We start from the raw sequence: 19,282 nt of genomic DNA on the forward strand, positions 1-19,282 counted from the left end.
GTTTTCATCTTCCTCCTCCTCTGCTCTGGGCCATTTTGAATTTGCTTACAGTCCTCTGATATTACAGACGTTGCTGAAGGAAACGGAATTAAGCAGGCGTGGTCCGCCCCGCCCCCCCTTGGGGGGGGCTCTATCCTTGTATTCCTTTCCTACCGGTGCTAGAACACATTGTTAACAAATTGATCGACCTTAACGATGTACGTACATCTATTCCCATGAAGTTCTGTAGGTGAGAAGCCTGACACGGGTCTCACTGGACAAAATCGACCTGTCAGTGTGGTCGTGTCCCTTCCGCAGGCTCTGGGGGACACTCCATGTCCTCACCTTTTCCAGCCTCCAGAGGCCACCACATTCCTTGGCTCCCGGCCCCCTTCCTCCACCTCCAAAGCCAGTGATGGTGAGAAGGGCCCTCTTCCAATTTTAAGGACGCCTGTGATCACATTGGACACCCATCCCCCCCGGTATTCCAGCATGATCTCCCCATCCCAAGGCCAGCTCATTAGCCCCCTTCGTTCTAGCTGCAACCTGAACTTCCCTTCTCTAGGGCACCTCACGTAGTATCTGGTTCTGGAGATTAGGACGTGGACATCTTTGGGGAGCCACGATCCTATTCCCACACCCCTCCACAAACATTGTCTTATCTGTACCCACAGTATTCCCCTGCTGCTGAGAAACAGAAGTTCCTTCTGTTATTCCAGGCAGACCCCTCTCTGCCTGTATCCTGGGGCTCATGCCCGCTCTGGGGCCTTGTTCTTTCATGAATCTCTAGCTCTGCACCAACTCCATCCTCCCCATGGGTGATACACTGGTTTCTTCCTTCAAAAAGCACATTCTTGGGGCACTTGGGGGGCTCAGTGGGTTGAGTACCTGCCTTGGGCTCAGGTCATGATCCCGGGGTCCTGGGATCGAGTTCCGTATCAGGCTCCCTGCTCGGCAGGGAGTCTGCTTCTCCCTCTCCCTCTGCCTGCCACTCCCCCTGCTTGTGCGCCCGCGCTCTCTCTCTCTCTCTCAAATAAATTAAATCCTTTTTTAAAAAATTTGTACTTATTTATTTATGATAGTCACAGAGAGAGAGAGAGAGGCAGAGACACAGGCGGAGGGAGAAGCAGGCTCCATGCACCGGGAGCCCGACGTGGGATTCGATCCCAGGTCTCCAGGATCGCGCCCTGGGCCAAAGGCAGGCGCCAAACCGCTGCGCCACCCAGGGATCCCTCAAATAAATTAAATCCTTAAAAAAAGAAAAGCACATTCTCCTGGTCCAGTCTCCCAATAGCTATGATCCAATCTCTTTTCTTTCTTTAGAGTCAACTCTCCAGAAAGAACAGCATGGCTTTGTCCATCCTTCCTTCCCTGATTCATGCATTCAGATTAATATTTATTGTGTGCCTACTACGTGCCAGGGGCCCTGTTGAGTGATTCTATCCCCATATCTCTGTTTCTGTCCGACGTCTTTTGTGACCTTCAGGCCTTTATCCCTGTCCGTGTGCTGGGTGCCTCAGCGCTGCCCCGATGTGCTCCTCTACTTATCTGGATTCCCAGCCCACTCTCCATGTCTGGTCAACTACCAGGTCCTCAAACCAGCCTGTCCCCAGTCTTGCCACCCTGCCACCCACCACTGGCTGCCACAGTGGTTCATGTTTTATCATGTCCCTTCCCTGCCCCAGGGGACTCCCTCAGTGGCTCCTATGGCATAGAGAAGAAAGTACCAGTTCTTTTTTGAAAGATTTTATTTATTTGAGAGAGAGAAAGAGAGAGAGAGAGCACACAACGGGAGGGGCAGAGGGAGAGGGGGGAAGCAGACTCCCCATTGAGCAGGGAGCCCGACCTGGGACTCAATCCCAGGACCTCAGGATCATGACCTGAGCCGAAGGCAGACGCTTTACGGACTGAGCCACCCAGGCACCCCAGAAAATACCAGTTCATTAACCAGCCCCCATGGACACATCAGTCATCTTCTCCCAGCCCCATGCCCTTCATGATCTAGGAACACCAGCTTTCTCTGGGTCCTGTACACACTGCATCACGTTTAAAGTGCCGGATGCTTCTGTTGGCACCATTCCCTTCCATGGTGACGATTTCTTGGCTTCTTTTTGTTGTTTTACCACGTATCCACGCCCGAACAAGGGTTTTGTTTAGTCTCGAACTTATGTGAATGGAACAATATCATGTATGTTCTTTGGAATTTGGCTTCTTTCAATCAACACGCTTAGGAGTCATCCGTTGTGTGTAGCTGTAGTCCGATCACCCGCCCTGGGTGTGTAGAATTCCATTGTGCAAATGTGCCGCAATTCATCCGTTCTGCTGTATGTGGCTATTTGAAGTGTTTCTAGTTTTTTTTTTTTTTTTTGGTGGGGGGGGGTGCGTTAGAGACGATGCTGTTATGAGTATTCTTTTACGTGTCTTTTGGCGCATAGAGGTTCTCATTTCTCAAAAGCATCTACCTACCCAAGAGGGGAAATGCGATGTCACAGGGTAGGCACCAACCTTCCCGGGCGAGGCCAACAGGTCCTTAAGGCGGTGTTGGAGAACTCCTGTCGGCTCACAACCTTTCCGATGCTTGCGATTGCCAGACTTTTCAACAGTTTTGCCAATCTGTGGGTGCAGGAAAGTGTCGCACTGTGGTTTGAGTGCTCATTTCCCTGGAGACATGTGACGGAGCCCTGACAGCATTCCCGAGAAGCTCCTCCCTGGCCTCCCATCCTGGCCTCAAAGCCTTCCATCTGCCTTTGCCAGAGCAAGCGGCACGGTGCGTGGGATTTGGCAGTTAAGTGAGCTGTCTTCCCTCTAGGCCACTTGAAGGAGGCCATCGTTTTACTCATTTCTGTTTCCGAATAAAACCCAGATGGCCCAGGTCTGGGTCATAGTAGACAGGCTTTGTTCAAGTGACCTGACTTTAGAAAAGCTACTTCTGGCTCTCAGCCTTCATCTCATCTATAAAATGACAATAAATAAATAAATAAATAAATAAATAAATAAATAAATAAATAAAAAAAAAATAAAAAATAAAAAAATAAAACAAAACAAAACCCAAACAAAAATATCAATTTTAAAAGGTTGTGGGGATGCTGGATAGTATAGTGTTTGGTACATACGCCCTAGTAAATGGCTCCCTTGCCTCCATGTAGGGACCAAGGGAATTGAAAGCACACGTCTGGCTCTGGGTAGATGCAAGGATAGAAAGGAAGGGGCGGGGGATGGGGTGGGGACCCAGAGGTAACTGTAAGTCTAGATTTTGTCTGAGAGGTCACAAAACGGGACTGAGCTGGCCTTTACTTAACGTAAAGCTGGTAATGGGAGAGCCCAGCAGTGTCCTGGCCTCTCACCCTGCACCCATCCACCATCCGAAGTTTAAAGGGGCTGGGCTGCAGTAGGTGTTATAATGCCCGCCCCCCCAAGATGTCCACATCCTAATCTCTGGAACCTGGGAATCCAGTACCTTCCACAGCAACGGGGCACTAAGGTCCCAGAGGGACGAAGGCTGTCAGCTGGCCCTGAGATAGGGGTGGGCCTAGGTTGTCCAGGTGGGCTCCGCATAACTGCCAGGGGCCTTTCAGTGTCACTGAGGGAGGCAAAAAGTCAGAGCCCAGATATTTGAAGAGGCTCTGCTGCTGGCTTTGGAGACAGGGGAAGGGGTCACGGTCAGGGGAGGCAGGCAGCCTCTAGGAGCTGGAAAAGGAAAAGGACTCTCCCCTGGGGCTTCCAGAAGGAACGCAGCCCTGCCGACACCTTGACTGCAGGCCAGCGAGACCCATTTCAGACTTCTGACCTCTAGAACTGTAAGAACACAAATGCCTTGTGGGAGAACCAATCACCACTGAGTTTGTGGTGATTTCGTGCAGCAGAAACAGGAAACTAGTGGGTGAGGCGAGTGTTGTGTTGTGCCATAGATCTTGTATCTGCACGAGTAATTAAAGTGCATTTTCTGGGAAGGGTCGTGTGAGTAGTCAGGGACCTTCCCTTCGAGAAGGTGAGGCCCATACCCTAGCTGAACAGATGGCACACTGAGGCCTCCAGATCCATCACACCTGGGAGCTGGGAGGGTCTCACACCTTCCAGCCAAGAAGCAGTCCCAGAGCTGAGACTGGAGCCCATGTCTCCATGCATCCCCACTAACACAAATTTGTGTGATCAAGCCCCTGAAACGAGGTGAACAACTTTTTTTTTTTTTTTTTTTTTGGTAATTTATGAGGAAGGCACTGGGAAACGCGATCAATCTCTGGAGCACAGGAGTCTTACCAGCTGGAAATGAGTAAGTCATGTTGTCCAAAGCCACTGGAAAACGAACTGTGAGGACCTGTCATGTGTAGCTCCCTGACGTGGTTAAGTACGTTACACCACCTTCTCGAAGGACTAATCCATATCTGAATCCAAGCCTCATAAGGAAACGAGGATGCTTCTTTGCTTTGCCAATCTTTCATCTTCCAAATACATTCAATACAGACGACTTTGCTAATAATTCCTTAATTAAGTGATAAAGCCGCCAAGAGATGTGGGAGGATTAGAATCAAGTATTGGTATTCCAGCATCGTGCTGTTAAAAAAAAAAGTGATTCTGTGAACCTCAAATGACTCGATTGCAAGCTATTTCAACCATAACATTTTTCTGTGAACGTGCTAATCCTCCTTGTCTGTGGGATGCACATGGCATACATTTATTTGCTTTGGGGGTCCCCTGTGCTTCTGCTGTGATGGCCACGTCCTCCAGACAGATGTAGATACTGTGTGAAAAATTCTTGTATTTAAGACCGTTCCCTATAGATAGTCTTCCTTTTGCCCTAATGCCCCAAATGCCACAAGAGCTGCCCGAAGCACTGACACTACCAATCTGCGTTCTGTAGAGGGGGCTGCAGGTGATGAGCTACTCAGCTTATTTTCAGAGTTTTGAGGTATTATTGTCTGCCCCCAAAGCAGAAGGATAAGCTTCGGTGCATTATCAAAAGTACATCAGAAAGTGCTAGGACCATATTTAGGAAAAACTACTGTATCATCAAATATATCTGTGATTCCAAATTATTTGAAGGGCTGTCCCAGGAAGAGAGATTGTTGTATGTCATCCCTGAAGGCAGAGCTAAGGCTAGTCACTGGGAACTCGAGCGAGGTAGAGTTCAGCGTAACACCTGTGCGCATCTGTTTGGATGCCGTCCGTGGGACTTCAGGCATGGCAGTGTCGCCCTGGAGTCCCGATGCTCTCCTGCATTGGAAAACAGGGATAACAGAATGCCACGTAGCCCATGAGGCTCTAGTGAGCACTCAATGTGGTGACGTCTGGGGGAGAACCTTTGCAGAGTAAGTCAAATACTCAGAGTTCTAAAAAGAAAAAAAAAAAAAAACCACTTAATTTTTTAAGTCCTCTTCAGACTTTTAAAAAATGATTAATTTCAGTTTACTGCTAGAACTATTTAGCATTCTTTTTTAGATTTTATTTATTTATTCATGAGACACACAGAGAGAGGCCAGAAACACAGGCAGAGGGAGAAGGAGGCTCCTTGCTGGGAGCCCGATGTGGGACTCGATCCTGGGACCCCGGGATCAAGACCTGAGCCGAAGGCAGATGCTCAACCACTGAGCCACCCGGGGGTCCCCTATTTAGCATTCTTAGAATGCACATCATTTCTAATTGGCTGGACGATCTGAAGACAATTTTTAATTCTTATCGTAAGAGACACCGAGGATGACTTACTTCCGCCAACGTCTTACCCTCCCTTAACATCAGTCACTGTGTTCCACATCCAGAGTCTGAAGTCTTGTGTCTATGCACACCTGGCTCTTTTGTGGAAGCTCTCTGGACTTTAATAAAGGCAGCTGAATGAGGGTGGGGGGCTGGGGTGACTGGGTGACGGGCACTGAGGAGGGCACTTGATGGGATGAGCACTGGGTGTCATACTATATGTTGGCAAATGGAATTTAAATAAAACATTAAAAAAATTAAGACAGTTGAGGCCTAAAAAAAAGCACCGCTAATACACTGAAATGCACCAAATTGTTGCAGTTTTAGGAGAGTCCTGCAAGGCCACTAGTAAGACCAAGAACATGTGAAGAGGAGCCAGGAAAAGACACACAGACACACGCAGTTACAGGCCTGAAAACAGAGTGCTATTTTAGTTAATACATTTATTACAGCAGGTCTTTAGTCATTATTGTCATGAAAACCTTTTCATGATATTTCACAAAATCCTTTAAGCTATTAGTATTAGCTTTTTTCTTTTTATGGAGTGACACTTTGTTAATTTATGAAATATTTACAGCGTTTACAAAAAGCAAGAGAATGTCTAATAAAATTTCTTATACATACAAAATTTATACATGATACTACTGTATTTGAGATGTCTTATTTGGTAGACCAATTAAGCTATGACAGAAAATAATTTACAAAGATATATTTAATCTCTCTTAATTCATTGAAAACAAAACCATATTAGCTATAAATAGTCCTTTACAATTCACTGTAAAACATTAATTGTTTTAACTGTAGCCTTAACTTTTACAAATATACTTAATTAGTTCAGATATCAAATAGAACTGCATTTGAAATTTCATTCATTATTATTACTACTATAGTCTACAACAACAACAACAAAAAACCCCAAAAAACCTGAAAAAGCAAACTGCCGGGTACACTTCAAGTAAAAATTTGTAGAACCAGTTTAATGCACGCTTGGGGGGAGGGGCATCCAACACCGTGTCAACTGAGATACAATACTTTCAAGAATATGCTCAACAAATGTACATCTGTGGCTTTTGTTTCAAAGAATGATGCTCTAGCAACAGCCCATGCGTCCAAGATGGTCAACCCTACACTTTGGCAGATAAGCTGGTCAGACTAGAGAGACGTTTGCGAAAACATTCACTTTAAGCAGCATAATGCCCCCGACATCCTCAAACAGTGCTAGAAGGGGTTTCCCACAACCTGGAAATGGGTCAGAATTTGAGGCAAGCTCGTGGGACAACTCAGAAAAACAGAACTGGCAAAAAGTTAAATAAAAAAAAATCAAATCATATCTGACTGGGCCACATCGATGTAATATAAAAATATGCTCCTCTTGAAAATTAGGGGGAAACACGTCGTCTTCCAAAATTTCAAAATAATGAAAAACTCATCTACACGGCCATTTCTCTTTAAGTCACCACTTAACGATGGTATATATAGTTTGGCAATTATTTAAACACCTTGCTTTTGGATGATGCCTCAGAAGATGAGCCCGATTTGGTTTTGGCAATCACATCTTTCACATTTGGGTTCGTTTCCGATAATCCAAAGCAACGACTATAAGCAGCCTAAAGAAGATCCAGTTCACAAACATATTTTTCCCCCTTGAGTTACCAATGGTGTCGTTCCGATGAAGCCCACAAAATACATATTGTACACACAGCTATTTCGAAAGAGCTCAATTAAATTTCAATTGTATCTTTCAGAACCGGTTCTGGAAAGCTGTCAGGATTTTCCAAAACCCCACCTTGGCTCCTTTCTTCCGATTGCCCTGTAGACACTAGTTTTCTTGTAATATGTTTTCTAGAAGGCACATATTCAAGAGTTTAAGATTACGTTAGTTCAAGTTCTACACGGAGGCAAAGGTTTTAATCTACTCTGTACAGAGGCCCCAAGTGAGGGTGGGCTCTCTCCTTTCTTCGGGGTCCTCGCTGGCCCCGGGGACCCCGGCTCAGAAGTGTGTGCGCACGTGCGGCATCATCTGCGAGGGCCCGGCCGGTGAGGTCGAGGGGTCGGGCAGCTTGGCCGAGCTGGCGAGCTGCAGCTCCTCGAGCCGCTGTATGTATTCGTCACGCAAGGCCAACAGCTCCACGTACCGCTGCTCCACTGGGTTGGGCTGCTGGAAAGAAGTGCACATGGGCATTAGGGCTTGTCTCCACGGCCACCGGCCCACCAAACCCTGCTGCTGACCCTGACTGCACACATGTCCAAGATGCACTAAGGCCCCCGGGGGTGAAACCACGCCTGGCGCTTCGCCACCAAGAAATACGCCCTTGTACACACTGCCTGGCACAGGCCTCACCATCATTTTTTTAAAAACATTTTATGTATTTACTCATGAAAGACGCAGAGAGAGAGAGACAGACACACAGGCAGAGCAAGAAGCAGGCTCCCCCCGAGGAGCCTGATGTAGGACTTGATCCTGGATCCTGGGGTCACACCCTGAGCCGAAGGCAGGTGGTCAACTGCTGAGCCACCCAGGTGTCCCCTCTCACAATCATTTTTTTTTTAAGGCTTGCCAACCCAGACGCACCTTCGGTCTCCTGCATCCCTATCTCCCTCACCCTCATCCCCAGGCCCCCTGCCCTCTTGGGTCCCCAGGGGCAACCACTCTTCTCAAGGTGGCTTGTGGCCCTCTTTCCCGGGCACACTTCTGCTCCTTTTCCCATCCGTGGGTATCTAGACACGAGATGCACTCTCATGTTTCGTTCTTGTGCAAGTTGGCGTCATTGGTGCTCCTCTGCATCTATCAACTAGCTTTCTGGCTCATGCTTCTGAGTGCGAGTCCCGTGGAGTGCCACTGAACGAGTACGGCACAGGTGAGGTCCCCACACCCGCGGTGACAGGTGAGCGGTGATGCCCGCTGCTCCCCGTGCCACGTTGCCTGGTCCTTGGACACAGGTCCTCCTCGCGCACATCTGCGAATGTTCCTGGACAGCACTTTCCAGGGGGTGGGGGTGGGGTCTCTTCGGCTTTATCACATGCTGCCCAACTGTCCTCTGAGGCGGCGGGTACGACCTCATACTCCCACTAGTGACACCTGTGCCTCTGCATCCTCAGCAGCGCTTGGGAGCACAAGGGCAATTTTTTCCTTTTTCTGCCCAATCCAGTGGGTCTCTGGTGCGTCTCAGGGGTCTCGGTTGGCCCTGTCCTGCTCTAGCACCTGTGCACGTGCGATTGCTCACAGGAGCTTGGAGCTGAGAGCGCAGCTCCAGAGCCCGTCAGCCTCGCTGCGAATTGCGGGCCTGCCTCTCACCTGCCCTACGACGTAAGCCGGGTGCCTCGGTTTCCCTACCAGTCCAATGGGAAGAAAATGGCCCAGACCTCCCGGGGTTGCTGTGAGAGTAAGGTTGGCCAATAGGTTGGTCCTCCTGCAGGGAGCCTGACATGGGACTCGATCCCGGGTCTCCAGGATCAGGCCCTGGGCTGAAGGCAGCACTAAACCGCTGAGCCACCCGGACTGCCCAGGTGAACTTTTTAAACCTTTGCACTGATGTATAAGTTACAGGCTGGCATGTATACAAATATGAAGACGTGGGACGCCTGGGGTGGCTCAGTGGTTGAGCGTCTGCCTTTGGTTCAGGGCGTGACCCCGGGGTCCTGGGATCGAGTCCCGCACAAGGCTCCCTGCAGGGAGCCTGCTTCTCCCTCTCCCTGTGTCTCTGCCTCTCTCTGTGTCTCTCATGAATAAATAAACAAAATCTGAAAATGTTCGGCTCCGTGAGCCTTTACACAGATGTGCACAACTGTGATCACACGCCTCAGGCCAAGATACACGATAGGATGGCCTCCGGAAGACTCCGTCACCGGTGTGTTTTGAGGTGAGCAAAGGCAAGCTCCTAGAAAGCTGGAGCAGTATATGAGGACATGAAGAAAAAGGTCAAGAGCCTAGAGAAGTGCACTCCATCAGGGCTAGTGGCTTCTGGAACCAGCCCGACTTCCACTGCGTTAGGCTGAAGCACCAACAATGGACGCTGTGACAACGGCGCGGTGACAAGCAGGCCGCACCCTGGCCCGGGTCCGTGACGTGCAGCAGAGGAGGCCACAGGAGCCCCGGGTTCCAGACTGCGGATGAGCTGCCCTGACAAGTGAACACAAGGTGGCCACAGAAATGTACTTTCTCACAGCTCCTGGGGCTGGAGCCTGAAATCGGGCTCCCTCTGGAAGTCCCAGGGGCGGCTCCTTCCTTGCCTCTTCCAGCTTTGGGTGGCTCCAGGTTCCCTGGCTCGGGGCTGCGTCCCTCCCACCCGTGCTTCCACACGGCCGTCACCCCGTACCTGTGGTTCAAATCTCCGTTTCTTCTTAGAAGGACACCTGTTACACAATGTAGGGCCTACGCCAAACCCAGGAGGATGGCATCCTCAGGTCTTAGTAACACCTCTAAAGACCCTTTTCCCAAGTAAGGTCATGTTTCCAGGTTCGGAGTAGACACAGCGTTTGGGGGAGACCATTCTACCTGCCACGGGCTGCCAACGAGTGGTGGACAGAGGCCAGGTAAAATGCCACAGACATGTGACTGTGCCCGTGCTTCTAGTGGTGGGGTTTCCTTTTCTTTTTCAGGTTTTATTTTGAAGTCATTTCTACGTCCAACGTAGGGCTCCGACTCACAACCCTGAGGCCAAGAGTTGCACACTCTACTGTCTGAGCCCGCCAGGTGCACACACTGGTGTTTCCATTAGGGCTCTGGTTACACAGGTCCACGGCGTGGGAGAGGTCTCCTCCTTCCTCCTAACCCCATTCTTCCAGTAAAGCCCTGTTTCTTTACTGTCACTGCAGAATGTGAGGTTTCTCAGAAAGGCACAGGTGGCATTAGAACAGGAACGTCACACCCAGGAGGTGCTGCGTGCCACCTGGTAATGTCTTTTGTCCATTTTTCTCTGTGTATTCAGCCGAGGACAGACACTGTTCTGGGCGCCTGGGATTCCTCAGTGAACGATGGAGGCCCAAGTCCCCATTCTTATGGCTTTTTTTCCTTCCAGCAGAGGGAGACACACAAATGAAGGCTACCACAAGTCTGAGTCACAGCGGGTGTTCAAGGGTGAGGAACACTATGGAAAAGCCAAGCGAGGTAAGAGGGGCAGGACTGGCGGGACGCTACACCAGGCCTCGGAAGCCACTGCATGGACTTCGGCTTTGGTGCTGGGCGAGGTGAGCAGCTCCCAGGATGGTTCTGAGTGGAGGGGCGGCGGGATCTGGGACGTGCTTTACAAGGACTGCTCCGGCTACCATGTTGACACGGACCAGAAGGAAGCAAAGGCGGAACTGGGGAGTCCAGCTAGAAGTCTAGGCAGCACCACACGGCCTGCATCGGGCCAGCAGCTGGGGGGCAAGTGGGGTCCTGGTATGAGGGGTCTGGAGTCATACGGGTTTTGAAGGCCGAGTCCAGCAGGCTCTGCCGACTGGAGAAGCGGTGCAAGAAAGAAGGGAGTGGAGGCGGGCTCCCTGGTTTCTGGCCACAGTGACTAGGGTGGAGTTGCCAAGAACCAAAATGGGGAAGACGGCAGCAGGAACGGGTTCTGGGGGACCAGGAGCTCCATTTTCGACATGTCCACTTCGATCTGCTGTGCTGGGACCGTTCATGATCGCTGGTTGGTCCTCTCCCTTGTGCCTCACCTGCCAGGGCTCCCCACCTGCTTCTGGGCTCGACCCTCCCAAGGAGCAGGGCAAGTTCTTCCTCGACGTTCGCCTTCCTCGACAATTGCCGTGGCTATTTTTAATACTTCCCTTTCTGCAGACGTCTATTAGAATCAGTCTGTTACCGTGCTAGCAAGTACGTTTAGACAAGAAAAAGGAACCAGAGGTACAAAAACCACTTTTGCAGGTGACAAGGCTGTATAATTAGAAGAGTCATGAGTGTAGACGAAAGAGGACTCGAAATAAAGAGAATTCAGTCTAGTGATGGGCACAAACTATCCAGAAGGCAAGAGCCTACAGACAAACACAGACCTTTTGGGGGAGACCAGGAAAGCGTCCCAGAGACAAAAATCTCGGGAAATGAAGTTTAAAGTCAAGTGGCTGTAAGCACTTCAGCCCGGCCGCTCGCTCGGGACTGACGTGACGTGGAGCTCAGCACAGCATACCCGACCGGCCACGAGCTGGCTGTGGAACTATCTCGGCCCTCACACAGGTTTTCGAGTCTCACTCCTTTTGGCGTTCCCATCAGAGATGACCCGAGCGCCACCAGGTCAGCCTGTTCGCAGCTGACTGTCCCTGTTCTCATCCTCTGGCGATGGCTGTGCGAAGATGTGAGCTTGCCGGCGCGGGCCTGGTTAACAGTGACGGGGGCGCGCTCCCCAAGGCCCCACTGGGGCTCTTAACAGGCCTCACTGGCCACTCCTGCTTCCGATATGAGCAATCCCCGCGTGTTCATGCACGTACCAAGTTGGCGGACTGATAGCTCTTCAAATGCAAGCATTGCTCTTTCCATCAACTCTGCTGAGTTTCTGTGCTGGGGCAACGGTTGGTGGTTCTCGCTTTGAAAAAGCACAGTAACCCCGGCTTCTTCGAGGCTAGAGCTCATTAGAGGGACGGGCTCTATCTGTTTTTGTATCTTTTAGCACTGCTGGTGTACTGCGGTGCTGTGACTGCTACCGGCACCCGGTAATTGTATACCAGCTGGGCCGCACAACTGAACCACAATTTCACTTTTAAGTAGTTAAGTATATTCCTTTAGGTTTACATTTTATAATTCAAAAAGTCCTCCATGATCTGATTTAAATCTATTTCTGTATGAAATAATGTTCCACAGGAGCTCTGCAAGGAAATGTAATGCATTCAATTCACACTTCCATTGTGACATTTCTCCCCGAGCACTATCATCGCCGGCTTCTGTTCCTGGGCGCCCCCGTCAGCCTGGGAGCTCCTGGGGCCAGAGATGACCTCTTCCTAATCTCTGTGCCTTCCCCCGATGCCCCTCCCCCTCAAGAAACATAAAGAGATGTGTAGGACCCTCCACGTTCAGAAAATCTATATAGAAAGGGTAAGTGACTTTCTTTTTTGAGTAAATTTCACAGATCATAATACAGACCAATTACTGTCTCAAAATAGAAACCTCTATCAAAAAAATGTGTGTTCCTATCTGGCCCAGTTCCATTTTGCTAAGCTCTATGAAAATAAAGGGGTAGATACAGGGTAGTAAGTTATTCTAATGATGTTTCTTCCTACTTGACTTGTCACAAAATTTTTACCTTTATATGCTCAGAAATGAATTGCTCTAAATTCCTTGCGTTTTCAGAATTTCTCCAGGTACAAATGGACGAGGGGAGATTAGAGAATCTGTACAGAAATTGTTGATACTTTCTGATTACTAATTTTTTTTTCAGAAAGGGCACGGCAAACACGGGAGAGGCTCAATTTCTAGGAGACGGTGCACATCTATATGATATTTTTTAATTAGAAAAGGAACATGTCCCCTGTAACAGCAGTTAGGGCCCTGGCAAAGTTCCCATTTCCTCTTGACTTGATATTCCAAGTGCTGGAACTACCGCTAAATAAATTCCCTCACTGTGCTTCTCAAATCCCAAACCAAACAAGTGAGTGTTCTCAAGCCCTGGAATCTGTCACTTGCCGAGAGATTACACATTTCCACCATTACTGAGTCGCAGAAGCCTTTCATGCGAGCAGCAGAGACCTTGAAACGAGAGTGCCAGCTTGAAGCGGGCATTCCCCAATGGGAAGAGGGGGGCAGAGCCTGGCGTGCGGCCAGCTGCCTGAGTGGGATAAACAATCTAAGAGACAGACTGCAGCACCCGGGCCCTGCTGCTGCCCTGCGATTTCCAGCGGGATTAAAGCTGGTGCTTCCGCAAGACTGGCCTGTGAGAACAGGTAGTCGACCATCCAAACCACAGGAAAATGTGCAAACCTTCACAAAAGGGCAATCACAAATACTGAATGTTTAAACTGGAGGTACTTCTGAGCCCTTACAAATGGGCTGCATTTTTCTTCTGATTTTGGAGGGAGAATGTGGTGAGAATGGAAAGCCCGAGTGTGTCTTCAACAAAATGTGGAGTCTCTCGCTTCAAAATTCATCGTTTCTCTTTCTCATTGATAAATGGCCCACCGAATGCACTGTCCACGGACAGATCAAGCATCTTTATTTTAGAAGCCAGGACTCTCAGTGAAAGGCACTACGCTGATGTTAGCTGATCTGGTACATATGCCTGACGCAGACAGAAGAAAACGTTTTGTTTCCTTGAAGGGTCATCTAAGTCTACTCACTGGAAGGGATTTTATTATGATGTATGACAACGTCCACTAATTGAAGGAAATCCCTGGCCATCAAAACTCAAAAAAATTTTTTTTCCAGAGCTTCAAATCAGTTTACATTTTAGTAAAAAGATAAAAAGATGATTATATATATGTATGTATGTATGTATATTATTTATAAGACTATAAGTTTAACACCAATCAAAATAAGTGGGTTAGTAATCAAAAACAATTTTTAATTAAAGTCGCATTTGAAATCTAGTGTAAGTTTCTTAGTCCATCTTCCCCCTCATAATATTATTAAAAAAAAAAACAAACCACTACCAAGTAACATTGTCTAAATCCAGAAGTCACCAACAGACATCGCTGCCACTGAACATGGTCACTTCACTTACTTGTTGCTTGATCCTGGGGTTCCATCTAATGTAGTAATTCACCCAAAGTTCCAAGTGACGCATACTGGCAACTGGATATAAAACTCGATTGATTTCTTTAGTATAGAAGGGATTTTTGAATTTGTCCTTATTACTGTTTATCAGTGACCATAAAGATACTGTTCGTTCCGTCACTTTCTGGAGAGAAAGAGAGAGAGTAAAGCCTAAGTACAAACACACAAACCATTTTTCAGCCTGTGGCAATACAGTTGAGCCTCAACTTGAATCACACATTTACATTATCCCCATAATAGTTCAAAAAGCCTCATGGGCCAGTGAGTGTTTAGCAGCCACTTACTGGTATTTGCATAGATAATGGTCTAGCTTGAGAGCTACTATTTCTGCCAGAAGACAGAGGTACAGGATGCTGTACCATTAAGTGCAATTCACTGACCTAAGACAACTATTACTGGCTAGGTAAAACATTTATGAACAGATGGACAGAATGTTCTTTTAAATTCAGCAGAAAGAAAAATTATCATAAGACCCGGTCAGCCTTCTTCATTTTTCTGCTTGTTAGAACTGTCAAATCTTAACCTCTGCTTGCTTGACAGTAGCTATCTAGAGGTAAAGTCATTTTAACCAAGCAGCCAGATGTTCAATCTATATCATGCTACCGTCCAGACCTTTGAAAACACCTGGACAACTGATTTCACTGAATCTTTACTTTGTCCTTTGGTGTCCACCATCTCAAACACACGCTCACAATGTCTTTTTTTTTTTTTTTATAGATTTTTACCCATTTCGAGCGTACACTGGGGAAAAAAAACCCCCAAGCTTGGGAAATAAAAGGCACAATTATTAAAATTACCAAAGGCAGAATTTGAGACTCTTCCAGTAATGACTTCAATAAGGAAGGACCAATAAGCTAAAACTGGAAGCTAAAAAGAACAGCTTGACACAAGCGACTGAAGAAATGTCTTTAACATGCATATTTCAGTAATGTGAACAAGAAAAATGGCAGCATAAATTTGCCTTCCTTGGAATTCACCTCAAACTTCATTAATTTCTACCTTTTTGATGCCACGAGCTGTACTGTGTTGTGTTCATTTGCATGCTTGTTTTTATTTTTATACATGCCCATAGTGTAAAACATCAAATAGCCTGACCAGGTTTGTCATGAAAAAAAGAGCTCTCTCACCTCCCCACAAGCAACTGTGTTTGATTTTTTAAACTGATTTATTTTATTATCTGGTACTTAACCTCCACATCTCTAAATAATATGCTTTCCCTGATGCTTGGGGGCTCTTCAGCTATAGGCATCACTCGCTCTGTACTACCTCGGACTCCCGGCACGAAGCACAGCTTTCATGAGTCAGATCTTTAGTGTTTTGATCCCTACGATGAAGCAAAAGCTACTCTCAGGCCACGCAGTCACTTTCTGTGATTTCTTCTCCTGCATGATTTTTGTCGTCTTTCCTGGATTTAACAACTATCTCTTCTGTTTGCTGACTTCTCTTGGTACTTATTATTTCAACTCCCAGTTCTTCCTCCAACGTCTCAAAACTTTGACAAGACACTCAGCACCTCCGGAGCTCCCAGTTTCATCCTCGGAGGAGAGCAAGCCATGTGGGTTGCTCCTGAGCTGAACCCGGCTCACATCTAGGATTTCCTTTCTGTTGCACCCGGAGCATCCCTTGTTGCCTCTCTCAGAGCTGGGGCTCCTGCTTCCTGAGTTCCGCAGTCCTCTTTCTTGTTTGCACGTAGCCAACCCTCCAGCAGCTTCCAGAGAAAGGGCTTGGCATGGGACAGAACTCTTGATGCCATGCATGTATGAGAATATCTTTGGTCTCCCCAAATATCTGGTTGAGAGTTTGGTGGCTAGAGAATTCTAGGTTGAAACCATTTTCCTTTAAAATTCTGATGGCAACGTTCCATTGACTTCCAGCTTCCAATACTGCTATTGAAGGATTTTGTCTTCTTGATCTGTTTCTTTGCAAATGACTCCTTCCTTTTCTCTCTGGAAGCTTGAAGGGTCTTAAGGATCTTTTCTTTGTCCTCGGTGTTTTGAAGCTTCCCAAAGATGGGCCTTGGTATGGGCCTATTTTCGCCCACCATGCTCGGGCACTTGGCAGGCCTTTTGATGTGGAAACTTACGTATTTCAATTCTGGGAAACAGTCTCAGATTGTTTTGGTGATTTCCTGTTCTATGGTCTCCCTGTTTTCTCTTTCAAGAAGCCCTATTTTGGACTTCCAGGACTGGACTTCTAGGTTGCTGATCTTGTTTCCATCTTGTTACCTCTGTCTCTAATGCTGGACTTTCTGGGGGATTTCCACTTGTCTTTCAACACTTCTTCTGAGTTTTAACCTCTTTTGATATCACATTTTTCATTTCAAGTTGTTTTCTGATCTCTGCATGTTCTTTCGAAACAATATCCTGTTGTTATTTCTTGGTGCCAGCATTTTATCATCTTTCTAGGGATATTAAATGATAGCTGCCTGTCTATGTCGCTCCTCTCCCTACCTGGTAACCATTTCTTCCAAGCTGCTTTCCTCCCTCCTGGCTGGTTCTCTGCTATCATTTGAGAATAGAGCACTGAAGAGCTGACTGGAAGCTCTGGGATCATGACACTTGTCAATGTGAGCCTCACTGTGTGCAACCCTAGGTGTTGGTATCTTTAGGTCCTTCCTCCTGGGCTGGTCAGTTTCCCCAGGGGTGATTTTTTTCATTGAGGTGGAGTCCACGTACTATAAATTTACCATTTTAAAGTCTACAGTTCAGTGGCTTTTAATACATTCACAAAGTTGTCTAACTACCACTTCTATCAAGTTCTGAGAGGTCTTCATCACCCCAAATGGAAGCTTCGGACCCATTAAGCAGGCATTGCGCATTCTCCCCTCCCTCCCGCCCCTAGCACATACTCATCTGCTTTCTGCCCTGATGGACTTGTTATTCTGGACATTTCTTATAAATGGAATCATGCCATCTGTACCTTCTCATGTTCAGCTCCCCCATTAGCATGTTTTCGAGGTCTGTCCATGTTGTAGCATGGACCACACCTTCCTTCCCTTTCATGGCTAAAGAAGAGTCCAGCATACGCCTAGGCTGCATTCTGTTCATCCTGTCATCAGCCGACAGACCCGGGGCTATTGCTCCCCCTTTTAACTCTTTGAACACCTATGTATGAGTTTTTGTTTCAACTCCTGTTTTCATTTCCCTTCAGTATGTGCCTAGGAGTGGAATTGCTAGGTCACAGGACAACTCTTAGCTTTTTGAGGAACCACCAGATGGTTTTCCAAGGCAGCTGCACCACTTTACATCCCTGCCAGCAATGTGTGAGGGCTCCACCTTCTCCCCTCACCCTCGCCAACTGAGAAGGTTCTCCTGTGCTCCCACCCAGAACATAAGGACCTGCTGCCAGAATGCTGGGAGTCATTAGGGAGAGTGAGCTGGGGCCCTCACAGCCAGCTCCTGTCACCTGAACCCCACTCTCATGCTCTCTTGAGAAGAAACCTGTGTCAGAATCCTCAGGTCCAGAGCAAGAGGGGAGGGGAGCTGGGGAAGCTAACTGCTATTTCTGGCTCCCAAACTTTGGTTGCTACATTTTCTTTCTCATCTTCCCTGTTCTCACAGGTTTATGAATTTAAAACAATGCCCTTGGTGTTGAGTTTAATAAGTTCTTTATAGATCTTGGAAACTAGTCCTTTATCTGATATGTCATTTGTAAATATCTTCTCCCATTCTGTAGGTTGTCTTTGAGTTTTGTTGAGTGTATCCTTTGCTGTGCAAAAGCTTCTTATCTTGATGAAGTCCCAATAGTTCATTTTTGCTTTTGTTTCTTTTGCCTTCGTGGATGTATCTTGCAAGAAGTTACTATGGCCAAGTTCAAAAAGGGTGTTGTTGCCTGTGTTCTCCTCTAGGATTTTGATGGAATCTTGTCTCACATTTAGATCTTTCATCCATTTTGAGTTTATCTTTGTGTATGGTGCAAGGGAGTGGTCTAGTTTCATTCTTCTGCATGTGGATGTCCAAGAAACAAACAATCCAATCATGAAATGGGCAAAAGACATGAACATAAATCTCACAGAGGAAGACATAGACATGGCCAACATGCACATGAGAAAATGCTCTGCATCACTTGCCATCAGGGAAATACAAATCAAAACCACAAGGAGATACCACCTCACACCAGTGAGAATGGGGAAAATTAACAAGGCAGGAAACCACAAATGTTGGAGAGGATGCGGGAAAAGGGAACCCTCTTGCACTGTTGGTGGGAATGTGAACTGGTGCAGCCACTCTGGAAAACTGTGTGCAGGTTCCTCAAAGAGTTAAAAACAGACCTGCCCTATGACCCAGCAATTGCACTGCTGGGGATTTACCCCAAAGATGCAGATGCAATGAAATGCCAGGACACCTGCACCCTGACGTTCATAGCAGCAATGTCCACAATAGCCAAACTGTGGAAGGAGCCTTGGTGTCCATCAAAAGATGAATGGATAAAGAAGATGTGGTCTATGTATACAATGTAATATTACTCAGCCATTAGAAATGACAAATACCCACCATTTGCTTTGTCGTGGATGGAACTGGAGGGTATTATGCTGAGTGAAATGAGTCAATCGGAGAAGGGCAAACATTATATGTTCTCATTCATTTGGGGAATATAAATAATAGTGAAAGATAATAGAAGGGAAGGGAGAAGAAATGGATAGGAAATATCAGAAAGGGAGACAGAACATAAAGACTCCTAACTCTGGGAAATGAACTAGGGGTGGTGGAAGGGGAGGAGGGCGGGGGTGGGGGTGAATGGGTGACGGGCACTGAGGGGGGCACTTGACGGGATGAGCACTGGGTGTTATTCTATATGTTGGCAAATTGAACACCAATAAAAAATAAATTTATTATTAAAAAAATTAAAACAATGCGCTTTCCTGACGTTTTTATGGTGTTTGGGGAGGAAGACCTTGCATACCTTTAAAGTCATTCCTACTCT

The 19,282-nt window shown here is 47.3% G+C and overlaps 1 protein-coding gene across 5 annotated transcripts in view; it reads right to left on the reverse strand.

Annotated features, from left to right (window-relative positions):
- Window positions 1–6,093: 6,093 nt before the first annotated feature.
- The window catches only part of MTM1 (myotubularin 1), a 96,054-nt gene continuing 82,865 nt past the window's right edge, over window positions 6,094–19,282 (reverse strand). For 4 of the 5 annotated variants that reach the window (XM_077889720.1, XM_077889721.1, XM_077889722.1 and 1 more), the window contains 2 exons: window positions 14,307–14,483; window positions 6,094–7,825 (listed from right to left, as the gene is read on the reverse strand). In XM_077889720.1, the coding sequence (XP_077745846.1) occupies window positions 7,658–7,825; window positions 14,307–14,483 (345 nt within the window). In that variant the 3' untranslated portion in view covers window positions 6,094–7,657. The remainder of the gene's footprint in view (window positions 7,826–14,306; window positions 14,484–19,282) is intronic. The other variant, XM_077889723.1, reaches the window with a different exon arrangement.

Source organism: Canis aureus, chromosome X (genome assembly GCF_053574225.1).
Source record: "Canis aureus isolate CA01 chromosome X, VMU_Caureus_v.1.0, whole genome shotgun sequence".
NCBI classification, from domain to species: domain Eukaryota; kingdom Metazoa; phylum Chordata; class Mammalia; order Carnivora; family Canidae; genus Canis; species Canis aureus.